The sequence below is a fragment of the Pipra filicauda genome, unplaced genomic scaffold (assembly GCF_003945595.2).
Source record: "Pipra filicauda isolate LSUMZ 115617 unplaced genomic scaffold, ASM394559v2 scaffold12_size5214236_pilon, whole genome shotgun sequence".
Classification (NCBI taxonomy): domain Eukaryota; kingdom Metazoa; phylum Chordata; class Aves; order Passeriformes; family Pipridae; genus Pipra; species Pipra filicauda.
The window spans coordinates 2,600,904-2,617,922 of record NW_024103763.1 but is presented as its reverse complement, the minus strand read 5'-3'; the positions used below and the strand labels follow the sequence as shown (position 1 = coordinate 2,617,922).

General features: G+C 35.8%; 1 protein-coding gene across 1 annotated transcript in view; it reads right to left on the bottom strand.

Annotated features, from left to right (window-relative positions):
- RPS6KA3 (ribosomal protein S6 kinase A3) overlaps positions 1-17,019 on the bottom strand; it is a 76,594-nt gene that overhangs the window by 33,376 nt on the left and 26,199 nt on the right. Inside the window, exons 3-6 of the mRNA XM_039377937.1 lie at positions 8,562-8,678; positions 6,282-6,363; positions 2,429-2,509; positions 1,349-1,428 (exon numbers count right to left, since the gene is read on the bottom strand). Of these exons, the coding sequence (XP_039233871.1) occupies positions 1,349-1,428; positions 2,429-2,509; positions 6,282-6,363; positions 8,562-8,678 (360 nt within the window). The remainder of the gene's footprint in view (positions 1-1,348; positions 1,429-2,428; positions 2,510-6,281; positions 6,364-8,561; positions 8,679-17,019) is intronic.

The window sequence follows — 17,019 nt, the reverse complement described above, 5'->3', positions numbered from 1 at the left end:
AGGATAATACACCCACACTACGTTCTTTAAAAGCATTGCACAGAATTCTTCTCTCCTAACCTCAAACATCTGCAGTGTAGACCTCAAGCTTTGAATTAATCACTTTTCCCTTTGTAGTCAATAGGGAAAAAGCAACTTTTAGTTCATCTGATCTATTTTAAAATCACATGAATTGCTATGAGGACAACATTAATTGCCTCCAGCATACCCATTTCACTCATCACTTATGAATATTTCTCTTAGATTCAGGTACCTATGGTGATATTTCGTATCTAACCATATTAAGTTCTATAAAATTTCAGTGGCTCAAGATGAAAAAGTCATCAGCAAGAAACGAATATACACCCTTTCTTGGGAATCAAGACTGAACTAGGGATTTCAAGAGAAAAGTATCCAAGTTTTTTAACATTTTACTTATCTGTGGCAAAACAAACTACAAGAAACAACTTGAAATAGATGGTTTCACCAAAATACATGTAATAATTTATGTGGTCAGCATAGAAATGAAGATATATCTATACACAAAATGCACTGCATTCTACTCTCCTTTTAATAACCATGTAGCTTTGCAGTGGTCACCCAATTGTCCCAGATACTCTTGTAGCAAGGGAAAATGGAAGGTAACTACAATTACAAATCTAGGTTATCAGATATATATTGGATATATTTATATCTCTATCAACATATATTGTTTCAAGTTTTTGCATGAGTGATGGCCAAAAAATCTTTTTAAAATACAATATATTAAATGTTAACATTTCTTAGGAAATATAATCAAATTAATTTGAGGTAATGAAACTCTTCAAGGTTATTATTTCCCATATCTACACAGAGATATCACCATCATGACAAAAGCAAAACGTTAACTGTTGGAAAATTACTAAAATAAGTGGAACACAATTCTTGCTTTTTCAGTATTTATAAAGAATGTGATTTTGCATTCATATGTAAATTGAAAAAGATCTTATTTGACACTGAATTCTGGATATTAAACCCAGACATAAATCAGTTAATTTGAATACAGTTACTTTACATAAAACCATGCTCTTTCTGAATCTTATATTTAAACATGGTAGCAATACAAGAAGAAAACTTTATGAGGTATATAAGCAGCACGGAAAGGCTGCTTGTCTAAGCCTTTTTTTCAGCAATAATGTAAATTACCTTTTCACAAAGTAACTGCTTTGTGGAAAAAAAACCAACCAAACAAAAAACATAGGTGGTTAAAAAGAGATTAAAATTTTATTCAATGAAAACCAAATTTAAAAAGTAAACTCTCCTAACTGTCTACAGACAATTTATAATCAAATTTTATCAATAGACAATTTTTCAAATTAAAAAACTTTACCTCTTTGGATAAACGTGTAAACAAGTCTCCTCCCCTGAGAAAATCCAAAATAAGATATAGCTTCCCTTCTGTTTGAAAAGCTGAAAAGATCAATTAAAAAAGTAAACATTATCTAATTTTACCCACAATCAGAAAAATAACATACCAAATAATTCACCTGTATTTTCATTACCAAAATGAATTCTTATTTATCCTTTGGGGAAAATTGTATTTAATGAAAAAATGTATTTAAATGAACTAAGTAACAGGTCCTCTATCATGGACCAAGTAACTCCTATGTCCTGTGACAGTAAAGCAAGTCACCAATGAAATTTCTAAAAAAATAAACTTTACTTAGGTTAGTCAGCATTTAATTCCAGATTTTGAAGTAACAAGCCAGAAAAGGGCAAACTGGTAACTAATGCATCTATTTTAAAAACTCTAGAAACTCAGCTGAAGAGATTGTCTAGTTTGCAGAAGAATAAAATAGTGAAAAGTACATTATTTAAGACATATCAGAGAGAGAGATATGAGGTTTGAACTATAGGAAAAAATGGATCCTAAAAGAAAAATGAACTGAAGAAAACCCAAACCACACCAGAAACTCTTCTATCATTTATTTCATGTTACTTTCTGCATGACAGGTTAAGAGTAGTGATATCCTCCCATCTTCCACATAAGTATTTTTTTCCAATTGCCCATACTATTAAAATTAAAAGGCACATTCCCACCAATTTTGATGCAACTGGAAGTAATGCCATTGCATCTGTTTTCTACAGACTAAGCAAAGCAACTAAAAGAAATAACTTAAAGTAGGATATAATAAAGATTGGTAATTTTGGAAAATAATTGCTAGTTATTAATAACTGCTTTTTAATAGCACAAAGGGCTACAGACTCTTCAGTTCTATAAAGATTTAAGACTACATGAAGTCTGCCATGTTCTTGCTTTGCATGAGAATCACTACACAGCAAGTCTTTGCACAATCAGGACTTAGCACACTAATGTTCTATGACTCTCAGAATCACAAAGCAAGTATTAGGTACTATCTTGACAAACACCCATTTTTATGCTATAAAAATGAATTTTTATGCAACTCACCATAATGTAATTTGACAATAAAAGGATGATTAACTTCTACTAGGATATCACGTTCCATTTTTGTCCGAACCCGATCTCGAACTACAACAGAACATGAGCAACATTAAAAAAAAAATATTTACACTATGAATCAGTACTTCTCCTATGTTTCCTGATGTACTTCACATTGTATCCTGTAATATTACAACTGCCTGCAGTTGTGTACTACCTTACACAGAAGGGAATTGAGAGAGAATTTATTCCACAGTTCAGAGTTTTCCGATAAATATCTTCATGCATTTCAATCTTCTTCAGTTTGTGCTACTGACAAAACCTGATGCTGGGCAAATAAATTTAACAAAAGCACGTGAGAAAACATATCTGCCCTTCAGTCTGCTCTATACCTAGTTATCCTTTTAAACATTAGAGCAAAACTGCCACAGCTATGTACATTAAACATAGCCATTTTCTCTAATGCTAAAAAGCACAGAGAATTAAAGTTATAGCAAAACAAACTTATAAATACAATTATACTACCATAAAGATGTTTATAGTGGTTTAACTCATTCAAATAACTTGCCCTATTAGGATATTAAGTACCTTCACAATTTGGAAGGGAAATTTTTTTCATTTCCTTTCTTTATTATGAACTTAAAATAAAAGTACAACTGATTCAACATAGTGTACACTTCCAACAATCTTTTTGATTTTCAGAGCATTTACTTGGAGTAAACATGCATGGAGTAATATATCAGACATCAAAGCAGTTGCTGCTCAAGCTGCCTGTGCTGTCCCACCATGGTGGCTCAGAACTGGACGTGGCTCCTACGCCACGACAGATGAAACTCAAAAGGGCATCACGTGCAGATGCACCACATCACAGTGCTGGCAACGCATGGGCTCGGGGAGGATGGGCAGCTGAGCACAGCACCTGCTTCAGCTGTGTCCTCCACAACTCCCCTGCCACCCCACTCCGGGCTTGCTTCACACCTGAAGCTTCAAATCAGCCAGGACAGAGACACAATTCAGAGCTCTTGACAGGTGAGAGCTATCAAACTTTGCTTTCAGTGGTTTAAGATGCTGCATTTCTCTTTCTTTCCCTTAATCTACATTTTGTTACTGCTCCTTTCACAGATGTTACATCTACCTGAGGGAAGCACCCCAGAGCAATGAAATCCACTCCAAAGTTTAAGTTGACAGCACTCCTTGTACAGTTAACAAGCCAGAGTTCTCACATATTAAAACATAACAAGGCATTAAAAAAAAAAAAAGACAAGAAGCAAAAGGGTCTTTAGAAAGTTTATCTATCTTTTCACAGAAATAGGCATTAACAATAATATAGGTACTTGTGAAAAAGTTATATAGATACATTTTCATGAATTAATAAAGCTATCAAGTTTCCATCTCCCTGCAGAACAGATTCCTAAAAATGAAGGACATGAAATAAGGGCTCAGCAAACACAGAGCAAACATCACATTTAGATTTTGACCTTCACATCTAAAGTCATGAAAATGTCACAAGATATTTGTTTCAGTAGTTCATCTGAATTACAAAATTGAAATTCAGAATATTCTTTTTTTTTTAGGAAGGTTCAGTTGAGAAAAAAGTTGTAAGACTTTCAAGTGTCTGAAGCTATGGAACAGTTATATGGATAACAAGCCTTATTTCTGGAAAGCTAGAAAAAGTACAGACTTAAAAAATTTCAAGCACAAAAAGTGTAAAGAACTGAGCTCATTTCAGATATTAGTATCAGCCATTATTTGACCTGACATCTGACCTTTGTTTGAATATAGTTTCCATTAGCATACTATTGGAAGTACAGATTTTTTTTTTAATACATCTGATGCCAGACTCTCCAGCAATGATCAGGCCTTGTTTCTCTCTCTCTCCCCCATCATAAAGGGGCACTGAAAGATGATACCTTCTATCAGAGTGTATTAATAAACTAGTCTCTCCAGTAAACAAAGTTGTGTTTATGCTTAGATTTGCCCTAAACATTAAAAAGTTGGACTGTGTAGTTACATCTATGTGTTCTGGCTAATACAGTTGCATTCCCATGAAAATATTCTCTCTAAATTTGACTTGTGAATCCTGCACACTGCTTTTAAGTGTGGTCTTAAAGGGCATTATCTTTAATTTTAGAATACAGAAATAACTTTATGAAATAGACTTCAAAGACCTAAAGAACCACAGACAAATCAAGTAACACACTGTATTATTTAAAAATATAGTATTATATATACAAAACTGTTGCAATTATGGAAAATAGGATTAATTCCAGGTAATTTCATATTAAAATTTCAACAGTAACCTTAATTTGCTTGCAACTCTGCTCTTCCTAAAACATGAATCACAACCAAACAGCACATAAAAGCATCTGAAAATTCAGATACAAAGTGTTGAGAACTGTGGCAACCTTGAATTCTTAGTGCCTCAAAGAGTCCCCTTTTTCAACCAAAAGTCAAGCTGCCAATTTCAGTATTTATCAGTCTCTGCCATCTGTAGGCAAAACCAGATCCACAGCTTGGACTGTAATTTTCACACATAAGGTTAAACCGCAATCAAAAGGTGATGAAGAGAAGCCCTCAAACATCTTAAAAAAGCAACTGCTGAATGACCTTTGACCAGTCCTGAGCTATTAACAGGCTGAAGAATGAAAGGCTCTTGAGGATATTAATGTACCTTAAATGAGTGGAAATCAATTTCAGAAAAATAGGAAGTAAATAATGAGAATGACACGTGCCACAAAACACAAAGGAATCAAAATATAGGAAACTGTTCAAAAACATACTCTCTGTAATAGTTTTTAAGTGCAAGTGATATATAATGAGATCTGTAAGAGATATTCAGCACAAGATCTTAAGTAAAAAAAAAAAAATCAGGTTCAACATTTTAGCAGATGTTCACAATTCAATGAGAGTTTTTGTTCCCTTCGCTGTACTATAAACTGTATGTTAAAATTGAAATTCAATATAATAATCAATAACATAGGCAAAAAAGCACTACAAGTTGTTGGGACCATCCCAAAATTATCGTTGCAAGTTCAGTGCAGTCATGAATCAGAACTTCTAATAGACAGAAGTACTAAATAATGGCATAAAAGAACAAGCAAACATTCTTGTTAAGGTATTAGTGTGAAAGATGACTTTCACTTTAATGTACTGTAAAAAATTACATTGTTTCTTTTTTCTTATAGAATTCTCCGAGACAGAATTGAAATTGTTCAGGCTTAAACTTATCTTGCTACTGATACTATTCAAGACCAAAACCACCCAAGAAACAGATCAATTTACAACACATTTTTGGTCAAGTAACTTAAAGGACTTGCTTAAGATTTTATAAAATACATTCTACATCCAGAACAAGCGCCAAAAACTTTGGACAAATGTACTGTGTATGTCCGTTTTAAAAAAAAGACTTTAACTCCCGTGCTTAGAACTTTTAGAATTAAACAGCTGATACAATGCACTTTTAAATATCAAGACCTAATTATAAACTGAGCAAAAGGCATTAACTGTATCCTTGGTGATACACAGCAAATGAAAAACGGAAGGATATTAAGTTTCAAGTAAGAGCTCAGAGCAGGTCAGGTGGCAGATGTAACACAACTACTCTATCAAACCTCCATCACCTGAGGAACGCAGTGGGGAAAGGAAAGGAACCTACTTTCCCCTACAACTACCAACATAGTCCTGGTGTTACTGAATCCTTCCAGGTTTACAACACAAAGCAGTGTATTCTGCTATTTGCTGTTTGATAGAAGAAAGCTGTAAGACAATCTGCAGAACAGCATCTGTGTTAAGATTAGGTTTTGGTAGAATGGTCCCTATTTATCTTCTCTTTTTTCCTTCCCTCTCTCTAAACAATGCTTACCTTTCAAGGTGGCCTTTTTCAATACCTTCATTGCATAAAGCTGTCTAGCATCTGATCCTGAGATTTTTTTGACAAGGAAGACCTGCATTAAAAATTAGAAAGAATTCTTAAAAGAAAATAAAAGCAAGTCAGGTTAATGTATTTTGCTATGAAATTCAAGTAGTCGGTATGATTTCAATGAAACTCAATTTGACAATTTTATATTCTGCAAATCCAAACAAAAAATTCCTTTAACTTTCTCCTACTATTCCTTCATTTCGTAATCTAAAAGTTTCATTCAAGATAAGTTAAACCAAAATTAATTTGGCAAACTAATTGATTTCAGTGAGTTAAAAAAAGAAAAAGTATGAATTTGGATTCTCTCAGAAGCTCATACAAATCTGAAACACAACATTCAGCTTTTTTAAAACTAATCTCTAGTTTTATCTTATTGAAATTCATAAGATGGCACATCAAATGTGCTAGTAAAATAATTGTCAGATATGATGATAAACGTGTGAACAAAATTTGATCCAGAAACCTACATGAATCAGTTTATAATAAATAACTTTCAAAAAATAAACTTATAAGACTGACCTCTTGTGTCACAAAAACATTTTTTTATTACATGCTTTGGATGAGTGTTGCATGTTACCAATAAAGGACAACCAGCCACAATTAAAGTGTGTTTCATTTCCTTCTTCAGTATAATGAGGTTGTCTTTAATAACCTCAACACAAAATTAATTCCAGCAGAGCCAAATTTTAGATTTAGAAATGAAAAAGAAAAAATATACCTGCCACAGGTTATCTGCTTATTTATGAAAAAATTACAGATACATGTTTTGGTACATGAGAAGATTAAACATGTTATATGAAAGCAGTTTTACGTCTGTTTTTGTACCCAATTCTCATGTTAACAACCATTTGCACTATCCAGAGATTACCAGAACATCATCAAGAAACGCTGAAAATCACTCAGACTTACTCCTTTTAAACTAAATGGGACACAGTGATACCTTCACAAATTATTAGAACAAAGGAATTATGAATTTTTTAATATTAATTTAATATTAATAATTTTTGCATAAAGGCTAAGACAACTGAGGACAAGATTGGCATTTTTGCAAAACTGAGTCATCTAGACAGTTCATTATTTTTGCTTTTTCAAAACTCACATTCCTCTCCCCACACCCCTGTTATAGTACTGAATTTAGTAACATCAATAAAAAAATGATTGCTGAAATGATCATTTATGAGCTTACATTTCCTTGTCCATGAATGATTTACTTCTCCCAATCTGAAGATTTTCAAATGAAAACTTTGTTACGATTCTGGATTAAATCAAACTTTTAGAATCAGGTCTCTCAGTCAATTCTTGCTAGTTTGAGTACAAAATTTTATAGTTCCTAAGCATCTAGATTTCCAAACCTAACTGGAACAATAATGTGACTAACAGTAACTTCCTACCACCAAAAGAGAATTGGATATATTATTCTAATTTTGTCCCATATCCAAGATGGATTTGGCTTTATATGGTAGAGCTTAACATCACATTCAGAACTGCAATTAGGGCTGAAAGTCGATGTAAAGGCTCTGTTGTCTTTCATTACATATTCCATTCAGTCCATATGAAGTTAATGTTTTGCTTTCAAGTTGGGATTGGACAACTAAAAGTATAAATCTTGTGTTCCTAGTGAGATCTCAGTGTGAACAGCAGTTACCAAATGCTAGAAACATTGAGTCTTTACAGATGTTTAGATAAATATGAAGGCACATTGTACCTTAACTAAATTATGACAGATAACGCCAGCATGAACAAGACTAGGGTGTATCATGTTTACTTCAGCAGCCATTACTGCCTAAAATCTGTTCCTTGCAATTACAATCTGCCACAAAAATAAATTCTGCTATAGCTTCTGTACTAATGATGACCTACCATTAGCAAGTTAGCAACTAGGAATACTTAGCAAAAAAACCTTTCAACCCTCACCCCCTCAAACACAGCAGAGTAGTTATAGAAAAATGACATTCCATTTTAACACTGAATACCCAATTATTCCATATCAAGCCAATTTTTCTATCGAAACTTTGAAATCTACATATCATGCAAACTAGAAAAAAAAATACTGCTTTAAAAAGATCTGCCACAATTACAGTGCCTCATTAGCACTAATTTAGAAAGCAGTTTTCACTTGCAACATTGCCTTAATGCAAGACTGTGGTTGTTCTAAATATTTCACTCCCAATATTCAATGCCATATTCCCGAGTAACTGGCTCCACAAGAGTTCAGTTACCAACCTTTCCAAAGGATCCTTGTCCAAGTACTTTCAGAAGTTCAAACTGTGAAGGGTCTGCTTTCTCATGTCCTTCTTTTACATGGTGAGTTATTGCAATTTCTTTGATACTTCCTTCTTCCTGACAAAGGAAAACAGAGGAATAAATTTACATTAATGGTGCATCTTCCTAGGTTTATAAATTCACAATATGTTGAAAAATACCAGTGCCACTGAACTCAACAAACTAGACGCTTCCAAATGTAGGCAAAAACCACTGTGCAATGCTATTTGCATAAACAGAGCACACAAGCAGCATTAGTTCAGTAACAACATGGCTTAAACTTTCAGGGATGTATCAGTCTCCAAACAATAAGACAGTAGACAAAACAAGTCAGCAATTCCCATGCTTTTTTGGTTAGGTCGATATTATTTGGTTCATATCTCTGTTCCAGATTTACAGCCATTAATGGAAACCAATCTTCTTAAGAATTTAAACCTCTTAAAGCACACCTAAAATGCATCAATGGATTGGACACCTTTGGAAAGCCCTCCTTTTTAACACTTAAATGAGGACCACTATGCTGCAGTGACGCATCTTTATAAGACAGTGCAAGACTCAAGACATTTCCATGTAAAGCAGCACATCCTCCACTCCCACTTCAGCAGCAATAAATTCTCCACCTTCCACTGAGAAAATTCTATTGTGGAAAAGAATCTAACTGCCTTTCTTCGCAAGAAGATCCTATCTTGTAAAGCTGCCCAGTCTGCAGCGTTTCCCCTTCTGTGAGGAACCGGTCACCAGAAAGCTCTAAGCAGCAGTGAAGCTTCTAGTCTTTTTGTGCTCTGCACTTAATTCAGTGTTTTCTGCACGGAATTTGGAAATCCCCTGAAAAGTGACGCTCCTTGCCACACAAGAAAAGAACTTCAGAACTTATCAGCAACTGTTCGAAAATAAGTAAAGTAAGCACACTTGTTAATGTCATCTGTAGATCTACCTAGGCATTAACACACATAATGCAAAGGACTGTAAGTGGACGTACAGAAAGTGATATACTATGACTACAATGTCAACTTCTTGTGCATTTTCTATTTCTTCTATAGGTTACAGTAAATAAAATAAATCTGAGAACACTTTTCCTCTGTATAAGGAGGAACTTTTAGACCTATTTCCCAGAATTGCAGACTGGCTGGCATTAAAAGGGACCTCTAGAGATCACCTTATCTAAACCCCCCTGCTCAAGCAGGGCCACCGAGAGCCAGATTCAGGCACCTTCTGAATACCTCCAAGGATGGTAACAACCTTCCTGGACAACCTGTGCTGGGGCCCAGTCATTCTCAGAGTGAAAAAGTGTTTCCTGATGTTCAGACTGAACCTCCCATGTTTATGGTTTTGCCCATTGCTTCAATCCCTCCCTTCAGACTTGTTGAACGTGATTTCACCATTGTGAATCCATGTTGAATGACCTCAGCTATCTTTTTGTCCTTCGTGTACAGGCTAATGGCTTCTAGGATAAGTTTTTCCATGACCTTCCTGGGGATTAAGGTGTGGCTGACCAACCTGTAGTTCCCTGCATCCTCCTTCTTGTCCTTTTTGAGGATAGGAGTTGACATTTGCTTTCCTTCAGTCCTCAGTCCTCTCTTCCAGTCATGATGATAATTAGAAAATAATCAAGAGTGGCCATGCAGTGGTAGCTGCCAGGTCCCTCAGCACTCGTGCATCCTGTCAGGGCCCACAGACTTGTGTACACCCAGTTTGTTAAAGTATTCCCTAACCTGGCTAGCAACAGGACCCGAGGGAACGGCCTGAAGCTGTATCAGGGGAGGTTTAGGTTGGATACTAGGAAAAGGTTCTTCACTCAGAGGGTGGAAGAGGGCACTTCACTCAGAGGGCACTGGAACAGGGTTCCCTGCGAAGTGGTCATGGCACCAAGTCTGACAGAGTTCAGGAAGTATTTGGACAATGCTCTCAGGCACAAGGTGGGATCTTGGGGTTGTCCTGTGCAGGACCATGAGCTGGACTTAAATCATCCTGATGGGTCCCTTCCACCTCAGGATATTCTATGATTTGCTTCCAAGGGTATGTCTTCCTTGCTCCAGACTTTCGCTTCATCTGTATGCACCAAAATGTGCACTGATTAGTCACAGTGATGGGTTAGTAGAGGCAGAATTCTAAAGCTCTGTTTCTGAAGCGCTGATTTATAAGTTTTTCAAGTATTCTGCAAAATTTACGTGCATTAATTAATGCTGAAAGTATCCTTTTGCATCTGGTCATTTCCACACTGTGTATAAATGCAGAGCAACTGTCCATCCATGTCAGCATGTTCCAACACATCCTTCTCCCAGACTGACAATTCTTTTACAAAAGATTACAGCCAAAGCTGTAAACAAGCAGCACATAAGAAACCCTGAGCATGTATGTGTGAGAGTGTGTACATATATAAAAAATTCAGCACATGATTTGGAATAAGGCACAGAACATCCTGGCAACTTTTAAAATCAAGAAATGAAAAAAGATATTGTAATGTGAAGCACTTAGTTTTAGCACACAAGACAAATCCAAGATGACCAGTAAGTTTAGGTGCCAGTTTCCATTGTAAGACAACCAAAATTTTGCATGTGTGTGCACACAGGCATGCTGAGTACTCCATCTAATAAACCTAAACTTCTTTTTCCTTTCAGGAGAAAATGCTACCATCATTGACTCAAGGCTGAATCTTTACAGAGTCTGAAAGAAACATTGTTTCCTTTTACTTGTCAAAGGAATAATTTGCTGGTGAACATTTGCAGTTTTATCTTTTAAATTAGTATGTGATCAGTTGGATTACATACTACTGAAACCACCCACTGCAATCTAACAGAATCCCAAGGGAGGAATAGAATAGCACAGCGAAACAAACTGCCAAGTACATATTACTTCAGATACTTTGATCCACTTCTGCTTTACTGTTTTATCTATTTGCTCCCTGGGAATCTTGGGAAAGTAAAAAAACATGTGAAACAACTTCCTCAAATCTTTCTGTTATCTACTTCCTTCAGGGAGGCAAAGCAAGGTGGACATAAGGACACGGAACTGTGGGAACAAGTCCAGAGGAAGGCCATGAAGTTGATAAGAGGACTGGAGCACCTCCCCTACAAAGACAGGCTAAGAAAGTTGGGGCTGTTCATCCTGGAGAAGAGAAGGTTGTGTGGAGACCTCACAGCAAGCTTCCAGTATCTGAAGGGGGCCTACAGGGAAGCCAGAGAGGGGCTCTTCATCAGGAACTGTAGTGACAGGACAAGGAGTGATGGGTACAAATTGAAAGAGGGAAAATTTAGGTCAGATATTAGGAAGAAATTCTTTGCTGTGAGAGTGGTAAGGCACTGGAACAGATTGCCCAGGGAAGTTGTGGATGCTCCAACCCTGGAGGTGTTCAGGACCAGGCTGGATGGGGCTTTGAGCAACCTGATCTACTGGAAGTGCCTGGTCCTCCATGGCAGGGAGATTGACACTATATGATCTTTAAGGTCCCTTCCAACCCAAACCATTCTATGATTTTATATTGCTTTAAAGCATTACAAAACTCAACAAGAACAAGAAATGAAAAAGAAAATATATTAACTTCCTCTCTATACACAAACAAAATTATTATTTTTGAATACGATGCAATATTATGCAACCAACTTTCCAGTGGTTATTTTGGGCACCCTCTAAAAACCAAAACAAACCCCAAACCACCACTTCACATTCCTGATACTAAGAGAATATTCCCAGCCTTTGCAGTTTCTCAGGGTTCAGATACTCCTCAGTCCATAAAAGGCAGACCTAAACCAACTCTGTTTTAAACAAAAAGGAACTCAAACAATATCCTGCTTTAGTAGCTTGTCCATAAAACATGTTTGGGAGGAAGATTTATGATGAATAGTTGCCCACAAATTTGCAGTTTCCTTTTCTGACATAACTGCTGAATGTATGTTATTTTAACCTAAACAGTGTTTTGCAAATGCAGTTAAAAATACAAAAGCTAAGCCTTTTATAGAACACAAATTATATGCAGAACTAATCAACCCTCACTGTACCCACTATCTACCTGAATTAGAATGCAAGTCTTACACATTGTAGAAGGAGATCTCTATTTCTCAACCAACTGCACTAATTACATCAGATGATAGATGGCATCTTAGAGGAAGCTGGAAGAGAAGCCAGCCATTCCGTCTGGTACCGAATTTGGCTTAAGGTCCATCTCTGATCATTCCCTGAGAAACGGTAAAAACGTTTGTCCCATGTGACAAATTCAAAATAAATGAGATGACATATAAGGTGCTGAAATACTTGGGTTCTCCTCTCCTTTCTTTCATTCCTTGACAACTTTCAGATGTGTACAGACATTCACTCACCAGTGATCTGTCCTTTGCAATGGTGGGATCTTCCTTCCAGTTACAACTGTACTCTACTGCCTACATTTTATTTCTGTTATTTATAAGGTTGTAAAGTTCCCTCTTATCAAACATTACACTGCTGCAATGTCTAATTGAAAGTCTCAAGACATAATTTCCTCTTCTAGACACACAGCTCTCTCAAGGCCTTCTTCACACAAGAAAGTAAAAGGGTCACAGAAAGCCGTTTAAAGAAAAACAACAACCCATGTTAGTCAACTTAAAGTGGTTGCTACTGGCTACCATTATAGTGAAACTAAATATAGAATGCAAGGAAACAAACAGAAGGTAACATAACCCTCAGTTTCCTCAACAATGTAATAGTGTTAAATCAACATTGGCCTTGAAGGGAAGTGAGTGACAAACAAGTTTGAATGTGAATTTAAAACACCACCATTCCAAAATAATTTCCTGTACTGATGTAGTCTGCATGTCAGAACCGTTCTGGGCAGTATCTCAGTATAAGTAACCTCTTAGTAATGCACCTCACAATGTATGTCTACGTACAGGAAAGCATACACACATAGGAAAGAACACTGAATGGACTATATTACACAGACAAATCAAATCTGAAAGAGAAAAGCTTAAAAAAAAAAAAAAGAGATCGCAGCACCAAGCAAATTAGAATAGGAAACATGCTTGTCAGTGAAAGAAAGGACAGACACCTTCAAGGCAAGCAGTGAAAAAATATTTAACCATTATTAGGCTATAAAAATAGTAGCCTAATCATGTTGCTGGGGGGAAAAAAATAATCAATATTTTAGGTACTTAATGAACATTAAACACTCAGTTTGCTTCTAGTAATTGAATATATGTGAATTATTTTTATCTTCACTTTTAAATTCAAGGCTAAACTAACTCTGCTGCAACATAAAATACTTGTATTTGTTTCTGAGATCTTATTACAGGAACGACTATTAGATAACATGTTAAAAGGAAATTGGACTTCAATCCCTGAAGGAAGTAGAAGCAGAAGAGCCTTACTAGGTAAGTATTTCTCAGTAGTAATGAAAAAGCCTAGAAAAAGCAAGAGAAAAGCGTGTGTTTATCTATACATAAACTCTTCTGCAATTCACCCCTCAGATTTCCGGATTTTCAGTCATCTTAAAACTGTTCTGTGTAAAGAAGTGGCCCATGCAGAGCTGGGTGGCATAAACTCATCTGTGTAGAACAAGCAGTGTGTCATCTGCAGACCTTTTTCTGAGCACTGTGTTCCAGGGACAACTGAAAAGCTGGTCTAGGATTAGTAAACTGGGCTCTGAACTGATAACTAGGAGAGCTACCAGTATCACCCACAATACCACTAACTTCCAAATCCTGAAGACAATGTTACAGTAGGGGCCGTAAGAGAATTCTGGAGTCTGAGCTTAAACCATTTGTAGACACTTTGTGAGAGTTGCCAGACATGCACTTAAAAAAACCAAGTATTGTGAGTGCCATAGGAGATATGCTCTTATGACACAACCTAAATCTGATAAATTGAGAAAACACAATAAGTACTCATTAGAATTTAAATAGCACCTCAAAAAATGGAAGTATCTTTACAAATTTTATACAGAAAGGATAGAGAAACAACCAACTAAAGATTAAAATAATTTTAAAAAAATCTTTAAATGTATGCTCTGATATTGGTAAAATAATACACAAGGAAATAGCTCTGAATCATCTAAACAGGCTGCACAGGATCAGATCTGTGCCTACATGTAGCAGGAAGAGGAAGGCCATTCAGAATAAGGAATATTAGCACATATAAACACCACAGGAGTCTCACTGCACCTAAAATTCTCAGTCTCAGCTTCTTGAATAAAGATATAAGTCAAGTGCAAACATGCACCATGACAAGTGCTTGATAAAGAAATTCCAATTCACAGGGACAGAAATGGGAAATGGGAGTCACTTTCAGCAAGAAAGTGACTTTACCCTTAAAGATGTGTAAGAATTAGATGTGAATTAACTTAAACAGGACATCAAAGAATAAACTGGTATGTCACACATGGAATGCTTACTTGGGAAAGGTATTCCCTGAAAACAGATTTCTCCTTTTCTAGATATTCAAAATTATGTGACTATGAGTAGCAATATTTAAAAAACATTTAAATCTTTATGATAGCCTACTTTAGATAACAGTTATTAAAAGAATAGTTAGTTCATCACTCATGACGATGAGTGACAAAGATTTGAGTGTATACTCTTCAACATACTGAAAGTATAAGTTAAAATTATGATATGCACAGATTACTCCAAAGGGAAAAAACAGCAGCCATCTCAAAAAATTGTAGTTTCATTGCAATAATAATTATAATGGAATGGTATATTTAAATTGTCCCACATACAGATGACATTTAACGGGTGTAACAACATAAAGTGACAGAATTGGAAACATAAGAAAAAAAGTACAAGGAAACATTTACAGCATAAGACATCCAAAGAATTCTGTTTAAATGGAATGTGACTCTAAAAGTAAACTGGACCCATCCTGAACAGAAAGACTGACTGCAGAGCCTCTGCTGTCAGCTTCAGTGAAATTATACTGAAATCAGGTGAGACAGGAAGTTAACCAAAAGCAAGATACCCCAGGGTAAGATCTCTAACAGAGATACGCAGGAAAAACAAGATTTGGGGTTGGAAAGGATCAGGAAGGTTTTATTTGATTATAACAGTGTGGGTTTTAAAAAAATATCTTTCTGATTAACTATGCAGAGAATAACAAAATATAGCAGGTAAATTTTTATAATATCAAGACCAAGATAAGTATGTGCAGTACATGCTATGATACCTATAGATTAAGGCTTTTTGAAGCAGCTAAAGGCTAAACAAAATAAATGGCTCCTTTGCCATATCTGAATTTTACATCAGGAAGCTTATAATAAATTCAGAAACAGATTCATGAGAAATTTCTCTTTATAAAAAAGTTCATATATGGATTGAGAAAATCCCAGAAGTCCTCATTGTGTGAGATGTGAGGAATTACTGTCCTGAGTCCTTCGCATCTGGAAAGGGATACTGAAGATAACACACAACACCCATGTGCCATTCCTAAAAGGGACAGAAGGGACTGCAAAACAAGGCTGCACGGTCACTCTCCCACAAAAAGAACACAATCCAGATGAAGGTGAATATCTCCTCAGAAGTGCAGTGAATTTCAGCTGGCAGATGACTATGTACTGATCAAAAAACTTCCCCTCTGCACACTTGCTGGCTCTATGAAATATAGCAAGAAATACCAAAACTGGATGTTACCAAATCTGTAACATCAGAACAAAAGGTTTCACAGTTAAAGAAGGAAAAAGGCCACACACCAACCTCTGTTACATCTAACAGAGATGGAAGTTATGAAATAAAGGACATATTAAAGGAACAAGGATGAAACATTAACCCTCACATTCATTTTAAATAAAACCTCTGGATTTTACGACACAATTTCTGGACAGGAAAAAACACATAATATCTTTGCTTATAGCACTGAGAAGCAACTTGACTCTCGGTAGGGCTTTTAAATAAACTGCAATTTTCCAGTAAGAGGCACAGATGACCAGGACAGAGCTGGCTATACATACTCAAGTTTGGCAAAACCAGGTGGGGAAATCTGATACATGCAACAAGTCCTTGGACGGGTCCAGTATTCAAAACAGTTCTTCCTGGACAGCAAACATTGTTGACATGCTGACCAAAAACTGTAAAAATGAGGTTAAGACTTTGACTCGATGTAATTGTTAGATAAGCAGATTAATAATAAATTTTAATCTCAATGAATAATTAAAACCTTTTATAGTAGCTCAGCCAGTTTAAGTAATTGCCGGAGAAATTAACTTAAATACTGATAATCCTGGTTCCAGCATTACCCAGGTTTCACCTTTACCTGTTAATTCTGTACTGCTCTTAACAGAGTTAAGAAGGTACAAACCAGAACCATCTTTGACATATAGTTACTTACAGACTCAGTTACGACTTAATTTACCCCCTAAGAGTTTGTTCAGATTTTTTACTATAAACTCATTTTCTAGCTCCTGGTCTTGTAAGGTCTTCTCTGAATCATTTTTCATTTTTTACTACTTGATTTTTCATGT